Source organism: Narcine bancroftii, chromosome 8 (genome assembly GCF_036971445.1).
Source record: "Narcine bancroftii isolate sNarBan1 chromosome 8, sNarBan1.hap1, whole genome shotgun sequence".
Classification (NCBI taxonomy): Eukaryota; Metazoa; Chordata; class Chondrichthyes; order Torpediniformes; family Narcinidae; genus Narcine; species Narcine bancroftii.
Genome location: NC_091476.1, coordinates 46,855,899 through 46,880,125, shown reverse-complemented (window position 1 = coordinate 46,880,125; position 24,227 = coordinate 46,855,899). Strand labels below are relative to the sequence as shown.

Sequence of the window (24,227 nt, the reverse complement as noted above, 5' to 3'; positions counted from 1 at the left end):
TTATGGAAGGCGAAGGTCAATGGCTTGTGATCGGTGAAGACCTTAAATTGCCGACCTTCCAAAAAGTAACAGAAATGTCTTACTGCCAGGTACACCGCCAATAGCTCTTAGTCATAGGTGCTACATTTGAGCTCTGGGGTTCTGAGGTGTCTGCTGAAAAAAGCCAGGGATTGTCACTGGCCTTCACTGAGCTGGAAAGTTTGTGCCGCATTTTTCAGACCAAAGGGCATGTGAAGGAATTCAAACGGACCAATCGCAGTCTTGGGGACATCCAGGGGGAGAACTGGGATTTGGTGGTCCCCTGGATGAGGTGCACCTTGGAATACACTTGGGCCCTGTGCATGTTGGCGGCAGTCTTGGATGTGGGGAATGGGATATCTGTTGGGCATGGTGGCCTCATAAACAACACATGGCCTCCACCCCCACCCCCCACCCCCCCTGCTGTTTTTGGCACCATGTTGGGGGGGAGGTCCGGGAACTGTTGGGTAACTCCTCCATTTTCTTGAACAACTCCTTCGCTAGGCTGAGCTTTTCAGGAGGGAGCTGATGTGAAGTGGGGGCCCTCAGTCAGAATGTGGTGCCTTACCCCACGCTTTGGCTCAGTCGCAGAAAATTGTGGTACAATTGAGGGGAATTTTGCCTGGATGCAGGATAACTTGTTATCTGAAATAGAGTCAAGATGGGGGGCAGGTAGTCTGGCTTCCCCCAAAGGTAGAGTTTGAAACATTCTAGAATGCACCAAGCACCGTCTCTTGAGGTCTATAAGTGGGCAGTGGCATGAAGGAAATGAGCCCCCAGGAGCGGTTGCCCAACTGCTGCGAGTGTGAAAGTCCATGTAAACCACTGTTGCCGAACCGAAGGGGGATGGTGTGTGTACCAAAAGTCCGAATGGAGGAGCTGTTAACTGCCTTCAGTGCTGGGCCCTGCTTGCTGTTGTGAGTGCTGAGGCCTGTTGGGGGCAGGACGCTTATCTCGCCTGCAGCTTTATAGTATTTCATCATCCTGACCAAAACTGCGGTATTTGAATTAACATTTTTCTAAAATGCAATATTAAGCATTTATCCATGATTGTTGATGCAAATATATATAGCACTATATTTGATTTTTCTTCACCTACTAATAAGAGAGACTAGCATTGAAATGAATGCAGGTTTGTTTAACACTGAAAAGGTTGGGAATGCAGAATGTTTAGAAATATTTGGAAAATTGACACATTTGGTTTGGATTAGCGCTGATTGATGGGCATTCATTTTTATTTATTAAACTGTTCCTGAATAACACATACACATCACTAAATTGAATTGTGAAAAGGACTGGAATTTTATTGTTTCTCTTGTTCTTACTTAGGATAAAGTTATCGCTATTCAATTCTGTAACAGTAACCACAGGTAAGTTGATGTTTTTTGTGCTAATTAGGTGCAGTCTTTGTCACGGTTAAAAGCAAGATGACTTGTGTTTTTCTGTATGAATAAATGGTGTATTGGCTAACATTGTACTAAATTGAAGCTTCTTGTCTTGTTTTAATTGTTGTCACTCTTTTCTCTGATATTTGTTGTCATACATCCCTTTATTTGAATGCTCTCTGATATTTTGCCAATTCAAGTTCCTAACTTAATCGATATGTTCTCCATGATCTTCTCGAGTATGAAGTACAAGATAAACAAAAGCAAGCTATTTAGTTCCTTGTGTCAGATAATCTTTTATCTCTGTGCCACTTTCCCTTATATCCCTTGATTCCCTTTACATTTTAGAGCCTTTCAATCTCAGTTTTGAATGTATCGACTGAGTGAAGTTGCACAACAACCTTAGATTCACCACAATTTGGGTGATGACATTTCTCCTCATCTCTTACCTGAAAGGTTGGTCTCTTATTGAGAGACTCTGAAACTTTTTTTAGCCATGGAAATTATCAAACCACATCTGGATCAGTGGGTAAGAAGTTGGCAGATGGATTACAGTATAAAGTGGAAAAATGTCCACTCATCCATAATAGAAGGAAGCATGAAAAATGTACTTGTTTAAGTAGAGTGACAACAAAATGCTGCAGCACACAGGGATCTGGGAGTCCTTGTACAAAACAGAAAGAGTTGACCTAGAGGTTCAGAAAGTAATTGGGAATGTTTTTGAAGCATCGACTTAATTTCAAGGGTTATGAAACACAAAATAGGAAATTGTAATGCAATTTTAGAGGCTAACTTAAAATTCTTTGTACAGTTTGGCTTTCTTTGGACACATGGAGAGAAGTCCACTAAGTTGATTGTCACGATAACGTTTGAAGAAACATTGAGAAGGTTGGGCATATGCTCCTTGGAGTTTGGAAAAATGAACGATGATCTTTTTGAAGCATATAAGGTTCTGAGCAGAGTGGTCTTGGAGAGATTTCCTTTGTTTAGATTATCTACAACTATTGTTCATGGTTTTAGATTCTTGGAATAATCAATTACCAAATTAAAATATGGAATTTTAAATAGAATTGTCTTTATCTCTCCTATTAAGATTTCTCTGAGGGTCAGGAGTCTTTTGCATTTTCTTCATTGAAGACCTATGTCGGTGAAGTCATTGAATGTATTCAAGGCAGTAATTGATAAAATATTGAACTACAAGTGAGTCATGGGGTAAAATCTTGTGGCCGCAATTGGATCAACTGTGATCTATTGACTGGCAGAGCAGACTCCTGTTTCTTGCATCCTGAGTCACCCTCAATTGTGGTGCTTTATTCTATCTGATTGCACATTAGAATTTCTAGTATAACTTAAGTTACGACTCTATGACGCCTGAAATATAGTATTCTTAGAAACTATCCTGATGACTCTCTACAACCTCCTTATCTAATTGCCTTTTTCTAAAGTCTTCATGCAGATCTTTTGTGACTATGGAAGTGTTTTCTAACAAGCTTCCAATTGTTTTTCCTTTTTGCTCTCTCCTATTATCAAGGTTACTATTAGAGAGTAGGTCCTCTACTCCTACATATGATTGTTGCCCATCTTCTACCACCATAATTCTGATTTCATGAACGTACCATGCCTTCTTTGCTAACACCATCGATAATTAATAGTCACTCTTCACTCTTTTTCTGCCTTTTTCTAGCTTCCTGTCCTTCAGAAATGTCACATTTACTTCAAAATTCAGGTCCCATTCTGAAACCATGTCCTTTTTAACAGTTATCAATTCATATTTATTAATTTATTCTTGCACTCTCTGTTCTGATTCACATTTTAGACATGGTCTAAACACTTTGTCTTTATCTCTCCTATTAAGATGCCTCTAAACATTCATCTCTGACAAATCTTTTGTCATCTGGTGTAATATTCTTTTGTGTGGCTTCAATTGTATTTAGTGATGGTTTCATGAGGCACCTGATGACATCTTACAATATTTTTTTCTGTCAAATTGACATTATTTACACGAGGTTGACAATTTCAAACTTATTGAAACATTGCTCTTTCTTCTTTTCTGTTTTTGGCTAGTTTAAGATTTCTTAGTGGTAGCCGAGATGGAACAGCTCGAATCTGGCAATATCAGCACCAAGAATGGAAGAGTATAGTTCTGGATATGTTCACAAAATTACCAGGGTAAGTTACCGTGGCATCATTTAGCAGTGTTTTATGCCAATAAGCAGTTTACATGTTTTCAGTTAGTTAAATTTGGATCGCACTTCAAACGTACTTCAACTCAGCAGTACTATTGCTGGCTCAGGTCAGGAGACCGAAGTGGAAGGGAAATCCAGTGGTAATGGTGCTTGGATTGTTTAGAAAGTCTCACTTGAAGAAAACCTTGAGTTTTACTGGATTTCTGGCTAATATTGTTTCATCAATGCTATTATTAAAAACTTAATTTGGGCATGAGATGTTTCTTCTGTTGAGTTTTAAAATTTCAAACAACCCCACCCCACCTTGATGTGGTTCCACTGTTTCCACCTGTACTTTACCTGCTCCTATTCTGACTTTTTTTTTCATAAACCTACCCCCCCCCCCCCCACGACTCCCACCCAATGGTGTTCTCACCATCTTTATGCCTCTCCAATCTTCAAATGCCAAGTATCCTGTCACTTCTTGGCCCCTTTCCAGCAAAACCCTACCCCCCCCCTTCCTATTTTCATAGTTGCTATCTCACCTCCCCACTTTAGGTTCGATAAAAGTTCCTGACCCAAATTGTTGACTAAAGATTTTTCTTCTCTGCTTGACCCATTGAGTCTCTTCAGCTTCTCACTGTACACTCAGATTCCAGCATCTGTAGTCCTGTGTTTCTCTGCAAAACTGTTCTGACCATTTACTGATGAGGGCGTTATCCTGAGAATGTGTGAATTGTGCTGTGCAAATATATAATTATGCTTATATGTATGCAAACATGCACACACATACAACATGCCACTTAATACCCATGATAATTCTGTGAAACTGGGCATTATGCAATGAAAACATTGTGCGAACACTATTACTGTATATACTTAGCAAAACTGTATGGGATACTGAACATACAATAAATTAAACTGTTAAATTTTTTTTCACTTTCTAAACTTTTATGTAAACACTTTCTTAGCCTTTACTACACACAATTTAACAAAGAGGATCAGCATCATCCACATCAGTGTTCTCAACTTCCTCATAGTGTTCCATTAGAAGAGTTTCAGGTCAGATAACCTCTATTGATGAACTGTCACTCTGTATTCCCCAAAGGATCTGGCTGACACTCTCCTTGGGGAGATGTTGGCTTCTTCAGGAAAATGTCCAATGTTGTTTGCCTAGTTTGCTTTTTTTTTTCTTCATAAATTTCTTTGTATGCAGCCAACACTGTATGAGCATTCGTCTCTATCAGTGAGAGGTGTTCAGTGTTTGGGTCCATCTCTTCAGCAAACTATTAAGAGCTGCAAAGAGTTTGGCTAACCCCTTAACAGTGAGCCTCTTCTGCACCTGTTCTTCTCCTTCTGCAGGTTCCTTTACCCTTGCCTCTTCAGTTCCGGTTACATCTTCTATGTCCCATTCTCATGTTCTCTGATCAGGAGTTCGACTGAACTCCATTATAACCCTATCGGACTACGGATGTATATGTGATCAGATGTTAAGTGTTGCACATCTGGTATATAATGTCCTGGTATATAACATCTGTTCAACCAATATCTGACTGCATATACGTCCGTGGTCCCATAAGGTTATAATACAGTTCAGAAATCCCGATCAGAGAATGGAATGTAACTGGACGTAGCAAATGCAACAGCTTCCTGCACGCAACATGTGTATCTCGTGTCTCTTGTAAACAAAGTGATTGGGCTGCCACCCATGTTATGGTACAGTACGTATATAACCTATAATACATATGTTTTGATAGTCATAATAAATACCAATGTATGTACTGTACTTTCTATCGTTGTTTTAATGTGAACTTTCCCTATTTAGAAATAAAAAGTTTACAGTATTGTACAGTATTAACCTACAACCTGTTTATTAACTTGCCAGATACATTAGCTGAAATACAGTACTGTATATGTTCAGTATCTTGGCTATTTAGTCAATACAGGTACACTACAGTATCTCATATAGGTAAACGGGTGCACTTATACTCGTCTCATGCCTATTGTGGGCGAGAGGCAAAGGAGCAAAGAGGAGGAGCGAAGAGTGAGCGATAGGGCTGGTAGGTAAAAGGGCGCGCTTACCGGTCTTGGGCCTAGTTCAGGTGAGAGGCAAAGGAGTAGTGAGGAGGAGGAGCGAACGACAGGGCCGGTTGATAAAAGGGTGCGCTTAAAGGTCTCAGGCCTAGTTCGAGCGAGGGGCGAAAGAGCAGCGAGGAGGAGGAACGAGAGTTCATTGGTAGGAGCCAATAAAAGGAGGGGAAGGTCAATGAGTAGCCAGCGAAGAGGTTGAGTGGCACAGAGAAGGAGTGGAGGCTTCGGGAGGCTTTGGCATGGAGAGGCTGAAGCACAGATAAAAGGGGTGTTTTTCTTTTCATTTAATATAATCACAGTGGTTCGTTTCAGGCATGGCAGGTAAGCTCTGACCGTGTCATGCTCCCCCTGTGCCATATGGGAACTTGGGGAGACTGACAGTGTCTCTTAGGACTACGTGTGCAGGAAGTGTATCCAGCTGCAGCCCCTGATAGACTGCATGATGGCATTGGAGCTGCGCATGGACTCACTTTGGAGCATCGGGATGTGGAGAATGTAATGGATAGCACATTTAGTGATTTGGTCAGACCACAGGTTAAGAGAGTAGAGAAAGTTAGGGACTGGGTGACCAACAGCAAGAGCAGTAACAAGAAGATAGTGCAGGAGTCACGTGCAGTCATCTCCCTCCAAAACGGATATACCGCTTTGGATATTGTTGGGGGAGGTGGCCCATCAGGGGAAGGCAGCAGTAGCCAGGATCGTGGTACTGGGAGTGGCTCCACTGTGCAAGAGGGCGGAAAAAAGAATGGTAGAGCAATAGTTAGAGGGGATTCCATAGTAATAGGAACAGACATGATCTTCTGTGACCACAAACGGGAATTCTGGATGCAAGGGTCAGAGATGTCTCGGAGCAGCTGCAGGACATCCTGTAAAGGGAGGGTGAACAGCCAGCTGTCATGGTCCGTTTTGGTAGCAATGATATAGGAAGAAAGCAGAATGAGGTCCCGATTCACAAGCTGAATTTTGGGAGCTAGGAGATAAATTAAGGAGTAGGGTCTCAAAAGTAATAATCTCAGGATTATTACTGGAGCCACAAGCTACCCAGAGTTGAAATAGCAGGCTAATTAGAAAGAATATGTGGCTTGAACAGTGGTGCAGGAGGGAGGGTTTCCATTTCTTGGGGCATTGGAACTGGTTCTAGGGCAGATGGAACCAGTACAAACCAGACGGTCTACATCTGGCCAAGGCCAGGATCAATGTCCTAGGGAGATTGTTTGCTCGTGCTGTTGGGAAAGGTTTAAACTAATGGGACAGGGGGATGGGAACCTACAAAGAAAGAATGAGGAAGGTAGTACAGAGACCAAAGCTAGAGTTAGGAATGATGAAAGGAAAAATAGAGGACAGAAAAGTCAAAAGCAAAGGATGCAGAAGTCACTAGATTCTAAAAGGACAATGAGCATGAGGGGACTTTATCTGAATGCCCGTGGTATTAGAAACAAGGTTATTGAATTTGAGGGGCAAATCAGTACCCAGGCATATGATTTAGTAGCCATCACAGAAACATAGTTGCAAGGTGGGCATGATTGGGAATTAAATATTCAAGGGTATCAGGTAATACCAAAAGATAGGAAGGCAAAGGAGGTGGTGTGGTGCTCTTAATTAAGGATGAGATCAGGGCAATAGTGAAAGACAATATAAGATCTAAGGAACAGAATCACTGGTGGGAGTTGTCTATCACCCACCAAATAACAGATAGCACAGGGAATTAACTGAGAGGTAACTGAGGCATGTAAGAACGCCCACCAAAAAACAGATAGCACAGGGAATTAACCAAGAGGTAACTGAGGCATGTAAGAACGGAATGGCAGTTGTTGGGGGGGACTTTAACTTCCACTTAGATTGGGAAAATCAAGTTGGTTGAGGTAGTCTGGAGGATGACTTCATAGAATGCATCCATGATAGCTTTCCTGAGCAGCATGTTAAAGAACCAACGAGGGAAAATGCTATTTTAGATCTAGTATTGTGCAATGAGACAGGTAAAATTAATGATCTAGTAGTTAGGGGACCCTCTTGGAAAGAGTAATCAGTATAATTAAATTTCTCATACAGATGGAGGGTGCAATAGTTAGATCTAAAACTAATATATTATTCTTGAATATGGGAGACTGCAACAGGATGAGGGAGGAATTGGTCACTGTGGACTGAGAGTGTAGGCTAGTTGGGAGAACAGTTGAGGAACAATTGAAGACTTTCAAAGATTTTTCAGTCTCAACAAAAATATATGCTCATTAAAAAAAATAAGGGCAGTAAGTGAGGGAAGAGCCAGCCTTGGTTAACTAAAGAAATAAAGGAAAGTATAAAATTAAAAGCTCATGTGTTCAAAGTTGCCAAGAGTAGTGGAAAACTGAAGGATTGGGAAAACTTTAAAAGGCAACAAAGGACAATTAAACAAGAAATAAGAGAAGGGAAGAAGGATTTTGATGGTAAATTAGCACAAAATATAAAAGCAGATAGTAAAAAATTTTACATATGTATAAAACGGAAGAGGGTGGCTAGAGTCAACGGAGGTCCCTTGGAAGATGAGAAAAGGACATTGATATTGAGTAATGAGGAAATGACCGAGGCATTGAACAGATATTTTGTGTCAGTCTTATGGTGGAAGACGTGTCCAGCATGCCAAAGAATGGTGTTAGGGATGCAAAGGGAAGTGAGGGCCTCAATAAATAATGGTTACAAAAGAGATAGTGATGAGCAAACTAATGGGACTAAAGGCAGACAAATTCCCTGGTCCTAATAGGATGCATCCCAGGTTACGGAAGGAAATGACAGGAGTTGTAGTCGATGCATTGGTAGTCATTTACCAATTTCTCTGGATTCTGGGCAGGTTCCAGCAGATTGGAAGACAGCAAATGTCATGCCACTTTTTAAAAAGAGATGTAGACAGAAGACTGGTAACTATCGGCCAATTAGCTTAACATCTGTCGTCAGGAAAATGTTTGAAGCTGTCATTAACGATGAAATAGTGAGACATTTAGAACGAAGGGTTCCATCAGGAAAACGTAGCATGGATTCAGAAAGGACAAGTCTTGTTTGACTGGAGTTCTTTGAAGATCTAATGGATGCGGTAGATAAAGGGGAACAGGTTGATGTTGTTATTTTTATTTCCAGAAGGCATTTGATATAGTGCGTCACAAGAGATTTATCAATAAGATGCACATGAATGGAGTCGGGGGGAGAAGCATATTGGTGTGGATTGAGGATTGGTTAACTGATAGAAGGCAGAGATTCGGGATAAATGGGTGTTTTTCTGATTGGCAGACAGTGTTAAGTGGGGTCCTGCAGGGGCCGGTGCTGGGCCCACAGGTGTTCATCATTTACATTGATGATGTGGAAGAGGGGGCAGAGTGTCGTGTAGCCAAGTTTGCGAATGATACTAAATTGAGTGGAAAAGCAAATTGTACAGAGGATGTGGAGAGCCTGCAGAAGGATATAATTAAGTTAGGTGAGTGGGCAAAGGTGAGTGCAACATTAAAATAAATGCGTGGCCATCCATTTTGGTAGGAAAAATTGAAGAGCAGATTATTTTTTAAATGATGATAGACTGCAGCATGCTGTCATGCAGAAGGACTTGGGAGTGCTTGTGTGTGAATCGCAAAAAGTTGGGTTGCAGGTACAACAGGTTATTAAGATGGGATATCGAAAGTTGGGCTTCATTACTAGAGGAATTGAATTCAAGAACAGGGAGGTCATGCTGCAACTTTACAAGGTACTGGTGAGGCTGCAACGATTACAAGGTACTGGTTGCAACTATGACAAGGCACTGGTGAGGCTGCAACTATGACGAGGCACTGGTGAGGGTGCAACTATGACGAGGCACTGGTGAGGGTGCAACTATGACGAGGCACTGGTGAGGCTGCAACTATGACGAGGCACTGGTGAGGGTGCAGCTATGACGAGGCGCTGGTGAGGCTGCAACTATGACGAGGCACTGGTGAGGCTGCAACTATGACGAGGCACTGGTGAGGCTGCAACTATGACGAGGCGCTGGTGAGGCCGTGCCTGGAGTACTGTTTGCAGTTCTGGTCTCCATACTGGCCTGAAGGTAGTCTGGAGGAGGTGTTCACCAGGTTGATCCTGGGGATGAGGGGGTTGACATATGAGGAGAGACTGGTAAGTGAGTCCAGAACTAAGGGACACAGCCTCAAGATTTAAGGGAGTAGATTTAAGACGGAGATGAAGAAGAACTGTTTTTCCCAGAGAGTAGTGTATCTGTGGAATTCTCTGCCCAGAGAAGCAGTTGAGGCTACTTCAGTTAAATAGACTTTTACATTAAAAAAAAGAATTAAGGGATATGGGGAAATGGCAGGTAGATGGAGTTGAATCAATGACAGATCCGCCATGATCTTATTGAATGGCGGAGCAGGCTCAACAGGCTGGATGGCCGACTTATGCTCCTATTTCTTGTGTTCTTCTGGTTTTCACACAGTGTCCAAATTGCATTACATCCTATTTCACAGAACATATCGTGGACGTTAAGTGACGCATAACTGTAGATATCAAATATTATTTAACAAATGATGGCACTACTGAAGCTGCTGTAACAGCAGTGCTGCCACTGATGCAGAACCTGAGAGAGCAGTGAGCAGAGTTACAGCACTCCAGTGCAGGATCCTACCTCCAGGTCCTATTGCCGATGGCACCGTATAGGCTTTAAACAATCTGTTAAAAAAGCCAATGGTGTTTTATTTAAAATCCTGCTGTCGTGCAGTCTGGGCCAAAGATGGCAGTGCCTGTGTTCTTCAGCAGCCACGGGGGGGTTACAGAATCCAGGGGGGCAGCAGACTGGCACAGGGCACCAGTAACTGGGAGAACACCTCTGTTGAGAAGGAGAAGCAGAGGAGATGACCCAAAGCCCAGTGACCACGTTGGTGGACGAGCAAGTGGCTCTGAGGCTGAAGTACCCAAACAGGTGAGTTGTTGACGATTTACAGGCAAGGAATACACACAGGCAACTTGAAGTCAAAGGATTCGCACCAGGCTGCGGATTGCTGGAGATTGGCTCATGAGAACTAGGTATTTGAACCGGGATTCAGGAGGGTGCTGACAAAAAGGAGGGCTCCTGAAGGGCCCTGGGGACTGAAGGCTTCCTGGAGATTTGAATCTGCGCTTGGATTGCCAATAGTTTGAACTCAACTGCAACGGCAGAGGCTGCGGAAGCACGAGGTAAATTCACGGACACTCGAGTGACTCTGAGGGACTCGCATTTGCTTCTCTTCCTCTGCCAGTAAGGGGTGCTGGGCAATGGCAAATTTTATTAAAGACAATTTTGTGTAATATTTGTTTTTTTACATGATAATAAATAGTATCTGATTTCATCAGTGCTTCATCACACAAGATTTTTCACCTATGCAGATGAAAGAAACACAATAAGTTCATCAAGATGATATCTTCTTCATGAAGCTTTATCATGATTCCATTTGGATAATATTGTTTTGCTCATTTTGCCAAATCATTGGATTATTCAGAAATTTCTATTCAGTGATCAGAACATTGAGATCAGTTCTTTGTTCTGAAGTAAATTGTAAAATGTATACAATACAGAACATCAGGTTTTGCCATCTGTTTAGTACAAATATTTACAAGAGCAACAAATATGGTGATTTATGCCTAATTATTGTTTTATCCTTAGGAACAGTTCGGTTCCCATGGAAGACAAAGTCACTAAGTTGAAAGTAACCATGGTAGCCTGGGACCGTTGTGACAACACAGTAATCACAGCAGTGAATAATTTTCATTTGAAAGTGTGGAACTCCTACACAGGCCAGCTGCTTCATATCCTCTCGGTAGGTGGATGCAATAAATTCTCTGGTGTGTGATTGAATCAAATATAAATTAGGTTGGTTGCAAGTTTTTACAGCTGCAAGGTAGGCATTTCTGCTTATGCAGAATTTTGCATCAGGCACTTTTACAACCAAAGTGGATTGGGGGCAAAATGAAATGTGCAAGAGTGTGCTTAATATGTCTATCAATGGTAAATAAAAGGCTGAAAATTCGAGATAATCTGAATATTGTGTTTGTGACTCGAGGCTGTTCGGGCCATATAGTGCCTGTTTATATAACAATAAAAAATGAAAATCAAGTGATTTATAAGAAGAATAATGTTTATTAAGTATTTTTTTCCTGCAGGGTCATGATGATGAAGTTTTCGTACTGGAAGCTCATCCATTTGACTCCAGGATTATGTTATCTGCAGGACATGATGGCAACATATTCATCTGGGACCTTTCAAAAGGTACCAAACTCCGGAACTTTTTTAACATGGTGAGCATTTTCTGTAGTCTATGGGCAGAATATAAATAAATATCTTCAATCATGCCATTCTGAACATGGGTAGAAAGTGAACTGAGGGCATTAAAATTTCACATTTGGGTACTTGCAGTCAAATAATACTAGAGTCACATTGCAGTTTAAAAAGCCAGTGACTCATCCTTTCTTAAACCATTTTACTGGAACCTCATTTTAATATTTAATGCTTACTTTTACAATATTTTATGTGTTTCATCTTTGTTTAATTTGCGTGGTTATGCAAATTTTAATAGATGATCTGGGATAGTCTATCCGAAGTGGGTAATTAAAATGTAAAGTATCATTGAATCCATCAATGTAACCAAAAGAGATTTTATTTATTTTCTACAGATTGAAGGTCAGGGTCATGGTGCTGTGTTTGATTGTAAATTCTCTGCAGATGGACAGCATTTTGCATGCACAGACTCTCATGGACATTTACTGATTTTTGGATTTGGCTGCAGTAAACCATATGAAAAGGTACTTTTTTTATTGTGTTTATATTGCTATTCATAACTGGGCTGCTCCATGTAAATGATGTGTCCACATCACAATTATTGTTTCGCTTGCATGTGCTGTTAGAATAAATTACAGTAATCAGGCTACTTTTGGAAATGCTTTTATATTTATCACATTTTAACTAAACTAGAAAAATAAATGTTGGATCTATCTTCTGTTTAACTTTGAAGTACATCACTATTGTTTCTTGCCCTGCAAGTCACACTTGACTTTTCCTGTCTTGCCTTTTAAATCTAAAACACTTCCTGGTGTAAATGTTGAAATATTATTACTTGACAATACTATCCTTCTCAGCTTCTGTATGGCTTTTGAATGGGAAAATAATCTGCTTTTGTTTGGTTAAATACTTTGCACGTGATGGGCCAGATTAAGGATTAAATGGGGAAGATAGTAAAATAGACATATGGATTTGATTAGGGACCCAAATGGAGGCACTTATTTTATATATGCTCATCACATTGAATGTTTCATTCTTGTAAATCACTGAGGAAAGTGAAAAGAAAGTTCATTCTTGAGCAGTAAGTTCTTGATGTCGAATGCTATAATTAAACAGTGTACACTGGAATGTTCACTTGGGTAAAAAATGTTGAAAAATGAAATGGTCCACAAGAAATGGAAGAATATAACTTTTAATTTGCTGTTTCTATTCTCTTCATAGCTTAAATGGTAATATTATTAAGGTTATTATGGTCAAGAGTGTTAAATTCTATGCATGAATAAGGGATTATTGGAACTTAATTGGCATTCTTGAGTTTAGAAACTAAAGTGTATATCTTTGAGAATCAAGGCAGCTATCATAAATAAAAGTTATGCTAGGAGAAAATCTTTTTCTTTCCTGCTTTCACCTCTTTTAATAGTAGAGCATAGGCCCTTAGTCTTACTAAGACTAAATATCAGTATTATCTGAGGCTGTTAGCTGATTTGTGCTGGATATAACTTGGGATTGAAATCGGTGATCTTTTAATCAGGATTTGTATTTGGAATCCCAATGGAAAATATTTGAACTGAGGACACGATCAGCTTTCACCCCTTGCACATTAAACTTGTGAATGAGAATGCTTGTTTTGCTGAAATGGACCTTGTCTCAGGTTTGTGACTGGCCATTGATCCTCACTCCTGCATACATCTGCCTTCAGGAAAGGAAGGCCTGAAAAGTACAAAAGAAAAGGGAAAAATAAAACTTCAAATTAATTTCTGTGATCTTTTTTCAAAGAAAAGCCTAAAATGAATCTATGAATTGCTCCTAATGTTGCCAATTGTCGAATTCAATTGTAAACATTTTTTCTTCTTCTTGAAATAGATTCCAGACCAAATGTTTTTTCACACTGATTACCGTCCCCTTATCCGTGATTCCAATAATTATGTCCTGGATGAGCAGACACAGCAGGCACCTCATCTCATGCCTCCCCCATTTCTGGTTGATGTGGATGGAAACCCCCATCCAACACAATATCAGCGGTTGGTGCCTGGTCGGGAAAATTGCATGGATGAACAGCTTGTTCCACAGTTGGGGTACATGGCAAATGGTGAGCACTAACTTTTGGAAACCTGATGACTGTGTGGGAAAAATAGTTGTGTAATACTTCAATTTTACACATCCTTTGTTTTAAAAAAAACAATTCTCCAATGAGTATTTGACATGCAGCTTCCGTCATTGGTGATATTGGTAATATGAATGTTAGGCATGAGTTAAAGATTCCCATCTTTTTACCTCTGAATGATCATGAATAATAGTATAATTTATTACCCTAGGATCAGTGTAATTGAGTCAAATGCAGCTAAGTGGTACCCTCAGGTGCCAGAAGTACCTGTTATGTTATATCTATATATTGAATTTGTACATCCTCTTTTTTTTTTACAGACCCCTTTTTAAATGCAAAAATTATTAAATATTCAATGTCAGGTTGTTTAAAACCACCCCAGCCCACCTCACTGACAAAAGGCAAAGGAGGAAAAACCCAACACCCAACCCCAACCAACCAATTTTTCCCTGCAGCCGCTGCAACCGTGTCTGCCTGTCCCGCATCAGACTTGTCAGCCACAAATGAGCCTGCAGCTGACGTGGACTTTTACCCCCTCCATAAATCTTCGACCGCGAAGCCAAGCCAAAGAAAGAAGAATATTGTTAAGAACAAGAGTTTTAATTCCTTCCCTTAGCACTGTTCTGCCATTCAGATTATGGCTGATCTATGCGATCTTTTCACTTTTGGTCCATGTCTCGAACACCAATAATTAGCTGTTTCAGTTGTGAAAGCTCCAATAGTCCCAATATCCAATTCTTTGAGAAGCTTGATATTCTGATGTATGGAATTTTCTCCTGGATGTTCCATCTTTTCCTATTCTCTTTTCATTATGTTAAATACTTTGATCAGATTATCCTCATTCTTTTATAATAGCAACACAAGTGCTAAATTTTTATGCAATTTAGTGAATCTCTCAGGAATCCTTCCAAGCCACTATAGCTTTGTTGATATATATATGGACCAAAACTGACTGGAATCCTAGCTTTGGTCTGACAAAAGTTGTGCACAATTAAACCATATTTTTTCCCCCTTAGTCACCAGGACCCCTTGATCATCTGTTTAGCAGCTTGTGTAAATCAGATTTCCAAATTTCCTTGCTCCTTTGCAATCTTCTGCTTCCTGATATTTATCGTGTGTTCAAAGCAAATGACCATGTACTTTTCCCGTATAAGAAATGACCCACATTTCCCATCCGTCCATAATTTTGCCATCTCGTCAAGTCAGCTTGTTCTATTGCAACTCCCTGTTCCCATCTGCATAACTGAGGCTTCAAACTGAATATTTTACAAACTTAATGTACACTTATACTTTATTTTTAAACAAGTGAGTGATTAGTGAATATGGTGAACTTTAGGCCCAAGAACAGAGCCTTGGGAAATACCACTTCCTAATATTCTTCACATTCATGACATCTGATCATCTTCCAGCCTGAGTATGCATGCTTTCACCTTTAAGAGAATTTTTGAGTCTGTTGAAATTATCCAACATCCCATTGTCCATTCTTCCAGTTCTTGTGCATTTTGGAATTGTTAAAATTTTCTACCTCTAATTCAGTTATCTAACTGACCTCATTGATTTTATTTTTAGCAGCCAAATATTTGGGAGGAAAGAGGATCTTGTATTTGAATTGTAAAGTCATAAAGATTATGGTTCTCTTTCAGGCAATGGAGAAGTAGTGGAACAGGTGATTAGCCAACAGACAGATGATCAGTATGAGAACGAACAGGAAACGAGTATTCTAGATGATGCAATTAGAGAACTCCAACGAGAACATGACATGAGGCAGAGAAGCGAAGGAATGTCCGTACCAGATGGTCCTTACAGTAGATCAAATTCACTAAACAGTGGTGAGTAACAGTGCAAATGAAAAATAGTAGGGTCATAGTGTCATGCTAATTCATTGAAAGGTTAGATTTTCCTTGTTGCATTAAACTAGTATTTAACGTTGTACATCTTTGCATTTCTTTAGGACAAAATCATTTGACAAAGCTGGATGAGTTTCAGTATGCTGTAGCTGATCAAGTCCTCCCTAAAATAATCTCACAATTTAATATATTGCTGTTGTTGCTCTCCTTCCAAATTATGGCTTTTGGAGAAAAGAATAAACTGTATTTCGTGAAATTTTGTTTTGTATTGAATCATTGTGACAACTATAACTTGAGGGATCATGGGAATAATTTGACATGACCCACCCATTGGGGAAGGTTTAGGCTATCAGTAATTGGTGCAATATGAAAAGGGTACATCCTTTCCACAGTGAGAATAGGAGGAGACCCCTCAAGCTCAGATGATTTGATTATGCACTCAGCCTGCATGATCCTCATAATCTTTCACCCCTTTCCAGACCAAAGATTTCTCTCTCGCTCAACGTTGAATATATTTGGTGCCTGTCTCCACACCTCTCAAGGGCAGGCTTTCCATAGATCAAGGCACTCTGAGGAAGGGCAAATACTTCCTGTCTTCAATGGATGCCTTTTGTGATATTACGACCTAGTTGTAGAATATTTCAATAAATTACTTAATTTTCCTAAATGCCAATGAATTTAGGTCCAGTCTGATCAACCTGTCCTTCAGTCCAAGAAAAAAACCTACTGAATTTTATCTGAACTACTTCCAGTGCAGGTCTGATCTTAACAGTATCATATAACCATATAACCATTTACGGAGCGGAAACAGGCCATGTTGGCCTTTCGAGTCCGCACCAGTTCAAAAATGCAATATTACACAAAATTCATTTCATTCAGGCATAAGACAGAGATACATTAGCAGAAAGTTAAATGAAGTGCTTCTTTCAGTCAAAAGAGTATTCCCTGAGACCCTGAAGCCCCCAAACCCAGCCCTTGCCCACAAGCAGCCAGCTTCCCCCCCACCCCCAATCCAGCCCAAACCATCAAATGCAGTTGCCTTGTTTAAAAAAGGTAATCTATCTCTGCAATAAAGGAAACATTCAATTTCTCTTCAGAAATGCTTGCTAATTTTGTGTTTGAGACCTGACTCAGGTATGCAGAATTGAGCAGGGTAGAGTTTCAGATTTATTGTCTACCAGCCCCCCCACATCTCCATCGGGCACACAAAACTCAAAACGGTCAACCAGTTTACCTATCTCGGCTGCACCATTTCATCAGATGCAAGGATCGACAATGAGATGGACAACAGACTCGCCAAGGCAAATAGCGCCTTTGGAAGACTACACAAAAGAGTCTGGAAAAACAACCAACTGAAAAACCTCACAAAGATAAGCGTATACAGAGCCGTTGTCATACCCACACTCCTGTTCGGCTCCGAATCATGGGTCCTCTACCGGCACCACCTACGGCTCCTAGAACGCTTCCACCAGCGTTGTCTCCGCTCCATCCTCAACATCCATTGGAGCGCTTTCATCCCTAACGTCAAAGTACTCGAGATGGCAGAGGTCGACAGCATCGAGTCCACGCTGCTGAAGAACCAGCTGCGCTGGATGGGTCACGTCTCTAGAATGGAGGACCATCGCCTTCCCAAGATCATGTTATATGGCGAGCTCTCCACTGGCCACCGTGACAGAGGTGCACCAAAGAAAAGGTACAAGGACTGCCTAAAGAAATCTCTTGGTGCCTGCCACATTGACCACCGCCAGTGGGCTGATAACGCCTCAAACCGTGCATCTTGGCGCCTCACAGTTTGGCGGGCAGCAACCTCCTTTGAAGAAGACCGCAGAGCCCACCTCACTGACAAAAGGCAAAGGAGGAAAAACCCAACACCCAACCCCAACCAACCAATTTTCCCCTGCAACCGTGTCTGCCTGTCCCGCATCGGACTTGTCAGCCACAAACGAGCCTGCAGCTGACGTGGACTTTTTACCCTCTCCATAAATTTTGCATCAAATCCAACCCTGAGGTTTTTACCTGCGGGCCAGGCGGAAATACCACTTATTGGTAATGCAAAAAAAACTGTACACAATGTAAACACTTATGTAATACAGAGGGGGGTGGGGGGAGTGCAAAAGTAAGAGTCATTAAATGAGTCCATGATGGAGTTTATTGTTGAGTCTGATGGTGTGGGGGGGGGGGGAAACAGCTGTTCCTGAACCTGGAGGTGCACCTATATCTCTTTCCTAATGGTAGCAGCAAGAACCTTTTCCATTAGCAGTTTTCATAACTAGAGGATGTGGGTCTAACGAAAGGAGTGGAAGATTTGGAGGGCACTTGAATTATTTTTTTTCTACTCAGATGGTGTTATCCACCTTCCTATGGGTGGTGGAGCCAGGTGGTCTCACAAGAATAAAGGATTATATAGATAGCCACATGGCCTATATCTTTCTATGACATTTCATGAACTGGAAGTGGGACATGGATAAATAGATATTTGATGCCCAACACTGAGAGGGAGGGTCAAAGGGAGTTTCCATGTTGTCTGATTCATAGTCATGCCCTCCTGGAGTCTGATCATCTCTAGTACTTAATTGGGGTGGCTGCCTTCTAGGTTAGTGTCCCTAAAAAATTGACCAGCCTGCAGCTCGTACTTCAATCTAAAGCTTCACAAACTGAAAATATGTACTGCAGATGTATTGACTATGGGTCACAGTCTTGTGCACTAGTTTCCCACATGCTTTAGCCGCAGCATAACACCAGGCCAGTTATACCTGGCATAATTTATTTAATTTGTTATTAATTTTTCCAGTTTGCCATTTATAAGGGTAATTAATATTTAGTCCAGTTAATAGTTTAGTTTTAAAGGTATCATTTGTTGATGCACTTTAATGGATTATAATTTAGTATGAATCCCATTAGGATAAAGAAGGGAGAAAAAATTGTGAAGCTACCAACCATTAAGTTTTCCTATCTGTAATGTCAAACTGGTTGTAATTTTTCCTTTTTTAAAAAAAAAATTGAATTGTTGCTGTTATTTATTAATTCAGTAATGATCTTTTAATGCTAACATTTAAATAGCACTTTCTTTCCCTTCAAGTTTCTTCATTTACCAAAATCCCAAATTTCATATATTGGTAAAATGTTGGCTGAGGTAGTCTTTTGCTAAAATTTAAAAGACCTACCTCAGTTCCTTCCAATGTCAATTACTGGACGATCTGTGCTAGAAAGCAACTTCATGAACTGCACATTGGCCAACAACAGTTTGTGTTGACTAAAAGTGCAAAAGAAACCACCAATTAAATGCTAAATGCAAAATTAACTCAATCTTAGAAAGTCTGGCAGCCTCTGATTAAACTCAAAGCAAGCATTGGTAAGCATGTGCTTCTTGAAACAATTGTGATAAATAGACTGAATGGGATACTAGTTGTGTGGATTACATTTCCCTTGTCTTTTGTGGAAATGATCAGCTTTGTAAGGCAGAATGTTGTTGCTGTTTCGATACAGTTTGTTTGAGTGTGGACATCAGGATAATGTGCCATTAAGAATCAGAAAAAATTGCCAGTTAGAAATCTGAAATAAAAACAGGTGGAAATATTCAGCAAGTCTGAGGGGAGCTATGGAAAGAGAAACAAAGAAGTATTTTCGATCTGCTCCTCTTCATCTGTCCACCAACCTTCCCTTATTGGTTCCACTCATTGCCATCCTTTTTTCTTAATCAGATTCCAAAATCTTCTGGACTGTTTCCACATTACCACTCAGCCTCTTCCTACCTACCCCCTTCCCACTCCACAATGGCTTCATCTGCCCATCAATTTCTTGTCCCCTGGATCTACCTATCGTCTGCCAGCTCCTGCCTCACCTTTCCCTTTCACCTCTTTACGTCTGTATTTCTCCTTTACACTTTCAGTCATTGATCCAAAATATCGACTCTCTCTTTCCTTCCACAGATGCTGCCTGACCCACTGATTTCTTCCAGCAGTTTGCTTTATGATTTGGAAGGCAATAAATGGATTATTTTCTCAGTATATCTGTATTCATTTTCTGAAGACTTCTGCCTTGTTTGTTGGGCTGTGCCATCATTGAAAATGAGGATGCTCAAGGCTCTGCATTGGCAGGACTGTAGATCTAATCTGTTATTTGTGGGTGCTAAAACAATTTGTCTTTTTCACTTTATGTTTCAAAGTGAATCTTGGCTTATTTACCTGCGATCGTTCTGTCTAGGTGTCTAACCATGCAGCATATTTTAAAATACTACTTACAAATATTGAGCTACTCTCCTATATTATAGCCTTGCTGTCTTCACCAAATATTGGACTTCGACGCAGTGGTCAAATTGAAGGTGTCCGACAAATGCATAATAATGCTCCTAGGAGTCAAATGGCTACAGAGAGAGACCTGATGGCATGGAGCAGGAGGGTTGTAGTTATGGAACTTCCACCTGGAATTAGCAGGTAAGAATACTTTTTTAAAAAAGCAAGTGCCTCTATTCAATGAAAGCATTTTAAACTGTACCCCTGTATTAGTTTGGATGATGAAAATTCTTCTTGACAGTATACACAAATCTTTACCTCCCAAAAGAAATTGCAATTTTAGAATAAATACTTGAGACTTTTATGTGGGAAAAAAAAAACCCAATGTATAGAGAGAACTGGATCAGTGTGCCAAGGATAACAGTCGCACTTTGACAGTTCACTCTGGGAAGTGACTTATGGAATTTGCTTTGGAAGCTGACGAGCCAATCTCTTGTACAATTATCAAACAATTTGGGCATTCATTTCCATTTAATTAAAACAATACTTCCTTTCTGTTTACAACACATTCAGAATTCTCTTGCCCATAGACAGTGCACATCTGGGGGCATTACTATGGAGAGATTTGATGCGTACAGAGGATTTGTATTAGGCAGAATCACGAGGCGTATTGTTTTCTAGGAACGTAGTGGTACTGTACATGAGGAAGACATAATTGCAAGTCTATTTTTAATGTTACATGCATGTTGCTATTTAACTTTGGTTTCATCACACAGATCTATACTTTATTTAATTGACTACTGCAAATTGTGCATTTTGTGATTATCCAGTGATTCTAGAATTAAAGGTTTAATATTAGTGTGTTAGTGTTTAGATTACAGTATGGATAACTATGGTTTTTTTTATCTTTATTCAAATGTTATTTGTTCTCTTTATCTCACTTCAGTGCTACACTTTGCCAGATCATTATTTTTGAAAAGATAACATCTGCTTTGGATTCGTGCCTTTGAATTTCAAGTCAAAATTATGTTTTGCTGTATAATTCTTTGAACCATGTAATGCTTTTACTTCTGCGAAAGGATCATTAAATTCCCAAAAGGAACAAACCACTGCACAACTTGCAGAATAATGAGATTGTAGCGGCCCGCGAACTGAGTCGTGACCCGGCTCACAAAATGACCAGCAATGCAGCAATCGCAAGGGCTCCGCATGACCTCCTGCGTGGCAGGCAACAGTGAGAACACAGGCCAGTTGGAGGCCGACGCTGCGATGATGTCACTCCTGTCATCAGAGGTGGGAAGTGAATATAAACAGAGTTGGCAGAGCATTAAATCAGTCTTTGACTTCGACTTGACTGTATGTGCAACACACTACACTTCGTGTAGTGCACACTCTACACAGGTGACCCCAAACAGGTCCAGCCAGCAGTTAGTCCCAAAGATAACAGACCAAGCAACTCTCCACTCTGTCTCACTCAATCTGCCAACGTTCTGGGCATCGCAGCCACATGTGTAGTTCAAACAGGCTGAGGCCCAGTTCCACCTTTGACAGATTGTCAATGACAACACCAGCTACTACTACATAGTGAGCTCGCTCAACCAGGATATGACAGCAGGGGTTGTCGATTTCCAACAGGAGCCTCCGGAACAAGGCCAATACAGTGCCCTCAATGAGCTAACCCGAACATTTGGGCTATCACGGCACAAGCATGCCACCCATCTACAACACTTGGATGATTTTGGGGACAGGGCCCCTTCCACCCTCATGAGCACAATGCTTTCACTCACCAAGGGGGCACAAGCCTTGCCTGCTTTTTGAGCAGATTTTCCTTGAGTAGCTGGCTGAGGATATCTGACTCTTTCTCGCTGACGAGGACTTCAGCAACCAGAGAAAAGTTGCAGACCGGGCAGACATGGTCTGAGGAGCAAAGAAAGAAAATGGCGCCTCAGATGAACAGATCCCTGAGCCCCGACCCCAGCTGGCAACAAGGCCACAGCAGATGAAGAGGCAAGTGGATCTCCCTACCCAGCCATATTGTTATTACTATCAATGATGGGGTGCGGGGGGGGCTGTTGATACTGCCCACCCTGCGCATTTCCGGGAATGCCATGGCCAGCCATCATTAATGACTGTGGCGGTTGGCCAACATGACAGCCTCCTTCATGTGTGGGACTGTCTTTCAGGAAGGTGGTTCCTCGTGGACACCAGTGCCAAAATTTGTGTCGTTTCCCCCCCCCCCCCCCAACCCCCCCACCCACTATGGCCTACGATTTCCAGAATGCCAAACTATGCCCGGCACTGAGGGCAGCACACAGCACTTTTGTTCAAACTTACAGCACCCTTACAGTCCCCCTACGATTTACTGGCTACTGATTTAAGTGAACTTTTGCTGTTGTGGCAGTGGCACAACCGCGCCTGGGAGCCGATTTCCTGCGTGACCTCTCCCTGCTGGTAGACTTGTATGGTGCATGCCAGAACTTTTCAAATGATGCCCCTGGGGGAAGCCAAACTACCGGCCCCCTACCTTGACTCTGACACGCTGTTAGATGATGTCTCACTGAGGCCCCCCCCAATCCACTCCAGGGCGCACCGTCTCCCCCCTGAAAACTTGCCCTCGCCAAAGAGGAATTTTTAAAAATGGAAGAGTTTGGGATGGTGGAGTGGTTGGATAGCTCCTGAGCCTCTTTCCCCCTCCCACCGAAGCCAGCAGGAGGATGGAGGCCATATGGTGATTAGAGATGCCTCAACGATGCCACCACACCAGACAGATACGCAAGGGTGTTTTCAAAGGTCGATTTAATCAGGGGTTATCATCAAATCCCAGTGCACCTCGAGGACATAACCACCATAATCACACCCTTCACCCTGTTTGAATTCATGAGGATGCCTTTCGGACTTAAGAATGCTGCTCAGACTTTTCAGCAGTTGATGGATGTGGTGGGCTGGGACCTCCCATTCGCTTTCGTCTACCTGGACAACATCCTTATTTTCAGCCGCAACTACTCAGAGCACACAGCCCAGAGTTCAGGCTGACCACCAACCCTGCCAAGTGTTAGTTTGGGTAGGACACAACTGGCTTCCTAGGGCATCAGGTCACCAGGTATGGGGCAAAATCACTGCCCAAGAAGGTGGAAGACATTCGGCAGTTCACAAAACCTCACACCGTGAAGGGGCTGCAGGAGCTCACCGGTCGGTATAATTAACTTCTACCATGGATGCATACCAGCAACAGCTCAGACCATGCACCCACTTTTCGTGCTCATGGCAGGAAAAAATAAAGATGCTGTCTGGGATGGGAAGGCAAATAATTCTCTGGTCAACGCTACCTTTCTGGTCAACTCCAGGCTGGAGCACCGTCCGCCCTCATGGAGGACAACTCCAACACAGTGGTCGGAGGGTTCCTTGAACTGCTGTTTGACAGGCAATGGCAGCCCCTGGCCTTTTTTAGTATGCACCTCCAGCCACCTGAACTTAAATACATAGCCTTTGACAGGGGCTATTGGCACTGTACCTGGCGATCAGGCAATTCCGGTTCTTTCTGGAAGGCAGACAATTCAAGGTATTCACAGACCACAAGCCACTGACCCACCTTCCACAAATTGTCTGACCTGTGGTAGGCCAAGCAGCAGAGGCACCTTTCCTTCATATCCGAATTCACCACGGACATCCATCATAACACCGGCAAGAGCAATGTGGTGGCCGATGCACTCTCCGTCCCTCCATCGAGTCTATCCATGCCTTATCCCAGGGCATAGACTATTCACCCCTAGCCAGGGCACAACTCAACGACCCTGAGATCCTGGCATACAGGACGGCGCTTTCTGGGCCGTGACTGGAGGATGTTATCATCACCCCTGGTAACCAGACACTCCTCTGCAATGTCTCCACTTGCAAACCCTTCCCCATCGTGCCGGCAGCATGGAGACGGTAGGTCTTTGACGCAGTGCACAACTTGGCGCACCTGGCCATCAAAACCACGGTAAAGTTGGTGGCCAGCAGATTCACCTGGCACGGGATCCGCAAGCAAGTCAGTCAGTGGGCCAAGATCTGTATGCTCTACCAGGTGTCGAAGGTGCAAATTCACACTAAAGCACCTCCCCAGATTTTTGAGCCATCGCAGCATAGGTTCAGTCACGTCGACATC

At 41.9% G+C, this 24,227-nt stretch overlaps 1 protein-coding gene across 15 annotated transcripts in view; it reads left to right on the top strand.

The window, feature by feature from the left end:
• LOC138740653 (bromodomain and WD repeat-containing protein 3-like) overlaps nucleotides 1–24,227 on the top strand; it is a 120,722-nt gene that overhangs the window by 23,828 nt on the left and 72,667 nt on the right. For 11 of the 15 annotated variants that reach the window (XR_011343096.1, XR_011343095.1, XR_011343097.1 and 8 more), the window contains 8 exons: nucleotides 1,348–1,388; nucleotides 3,468–3,572; nucleotides 11,289–11,442; nucleotides 11,786–11,920; nucleotides 12,296–12,424; nucleotides 13,764–13,989; nucleotides 15,648–15,833; nucleotides 20,122–20,284. Coding sequence is in view for 12 of the 15 variants with exons in the window: in XM_069893613.1 (XP_069749714.1) it covers nucleotides 1,348–1,388; nucleotides 3,468–3,572; nucleotides 11,289–11,442; nucleotides 11,786–11,920; nucleotides 12,296–12,424; nucleotides 13,764–13,989; nucleotides 15,648–15,833; nucleotides 20,122–20,284 (1,139 nt within the window). In the remaining 3 variants the exon portion in view is untranslated. Of the gene's footprint in view, nucleotides 1–1,347; nucleotides 1,389–3,467; nucleotides 3,573–11,288; nucleotides 11,443–11,785; nucleotides 11,921–12,295; nucleotides 12,425–13,763; nucleotides 13,990–15,647; nucleotides 15,834–15,955; nucleotides 17,204–20,121; nucleotides 20,285–24,227 lie in introns of those variants that run through there. The other 4 variants (XM_069893610.1, XM_069893617.1, XM_069893618.1 and 1 more) reach the window with 4 other exon arrangements.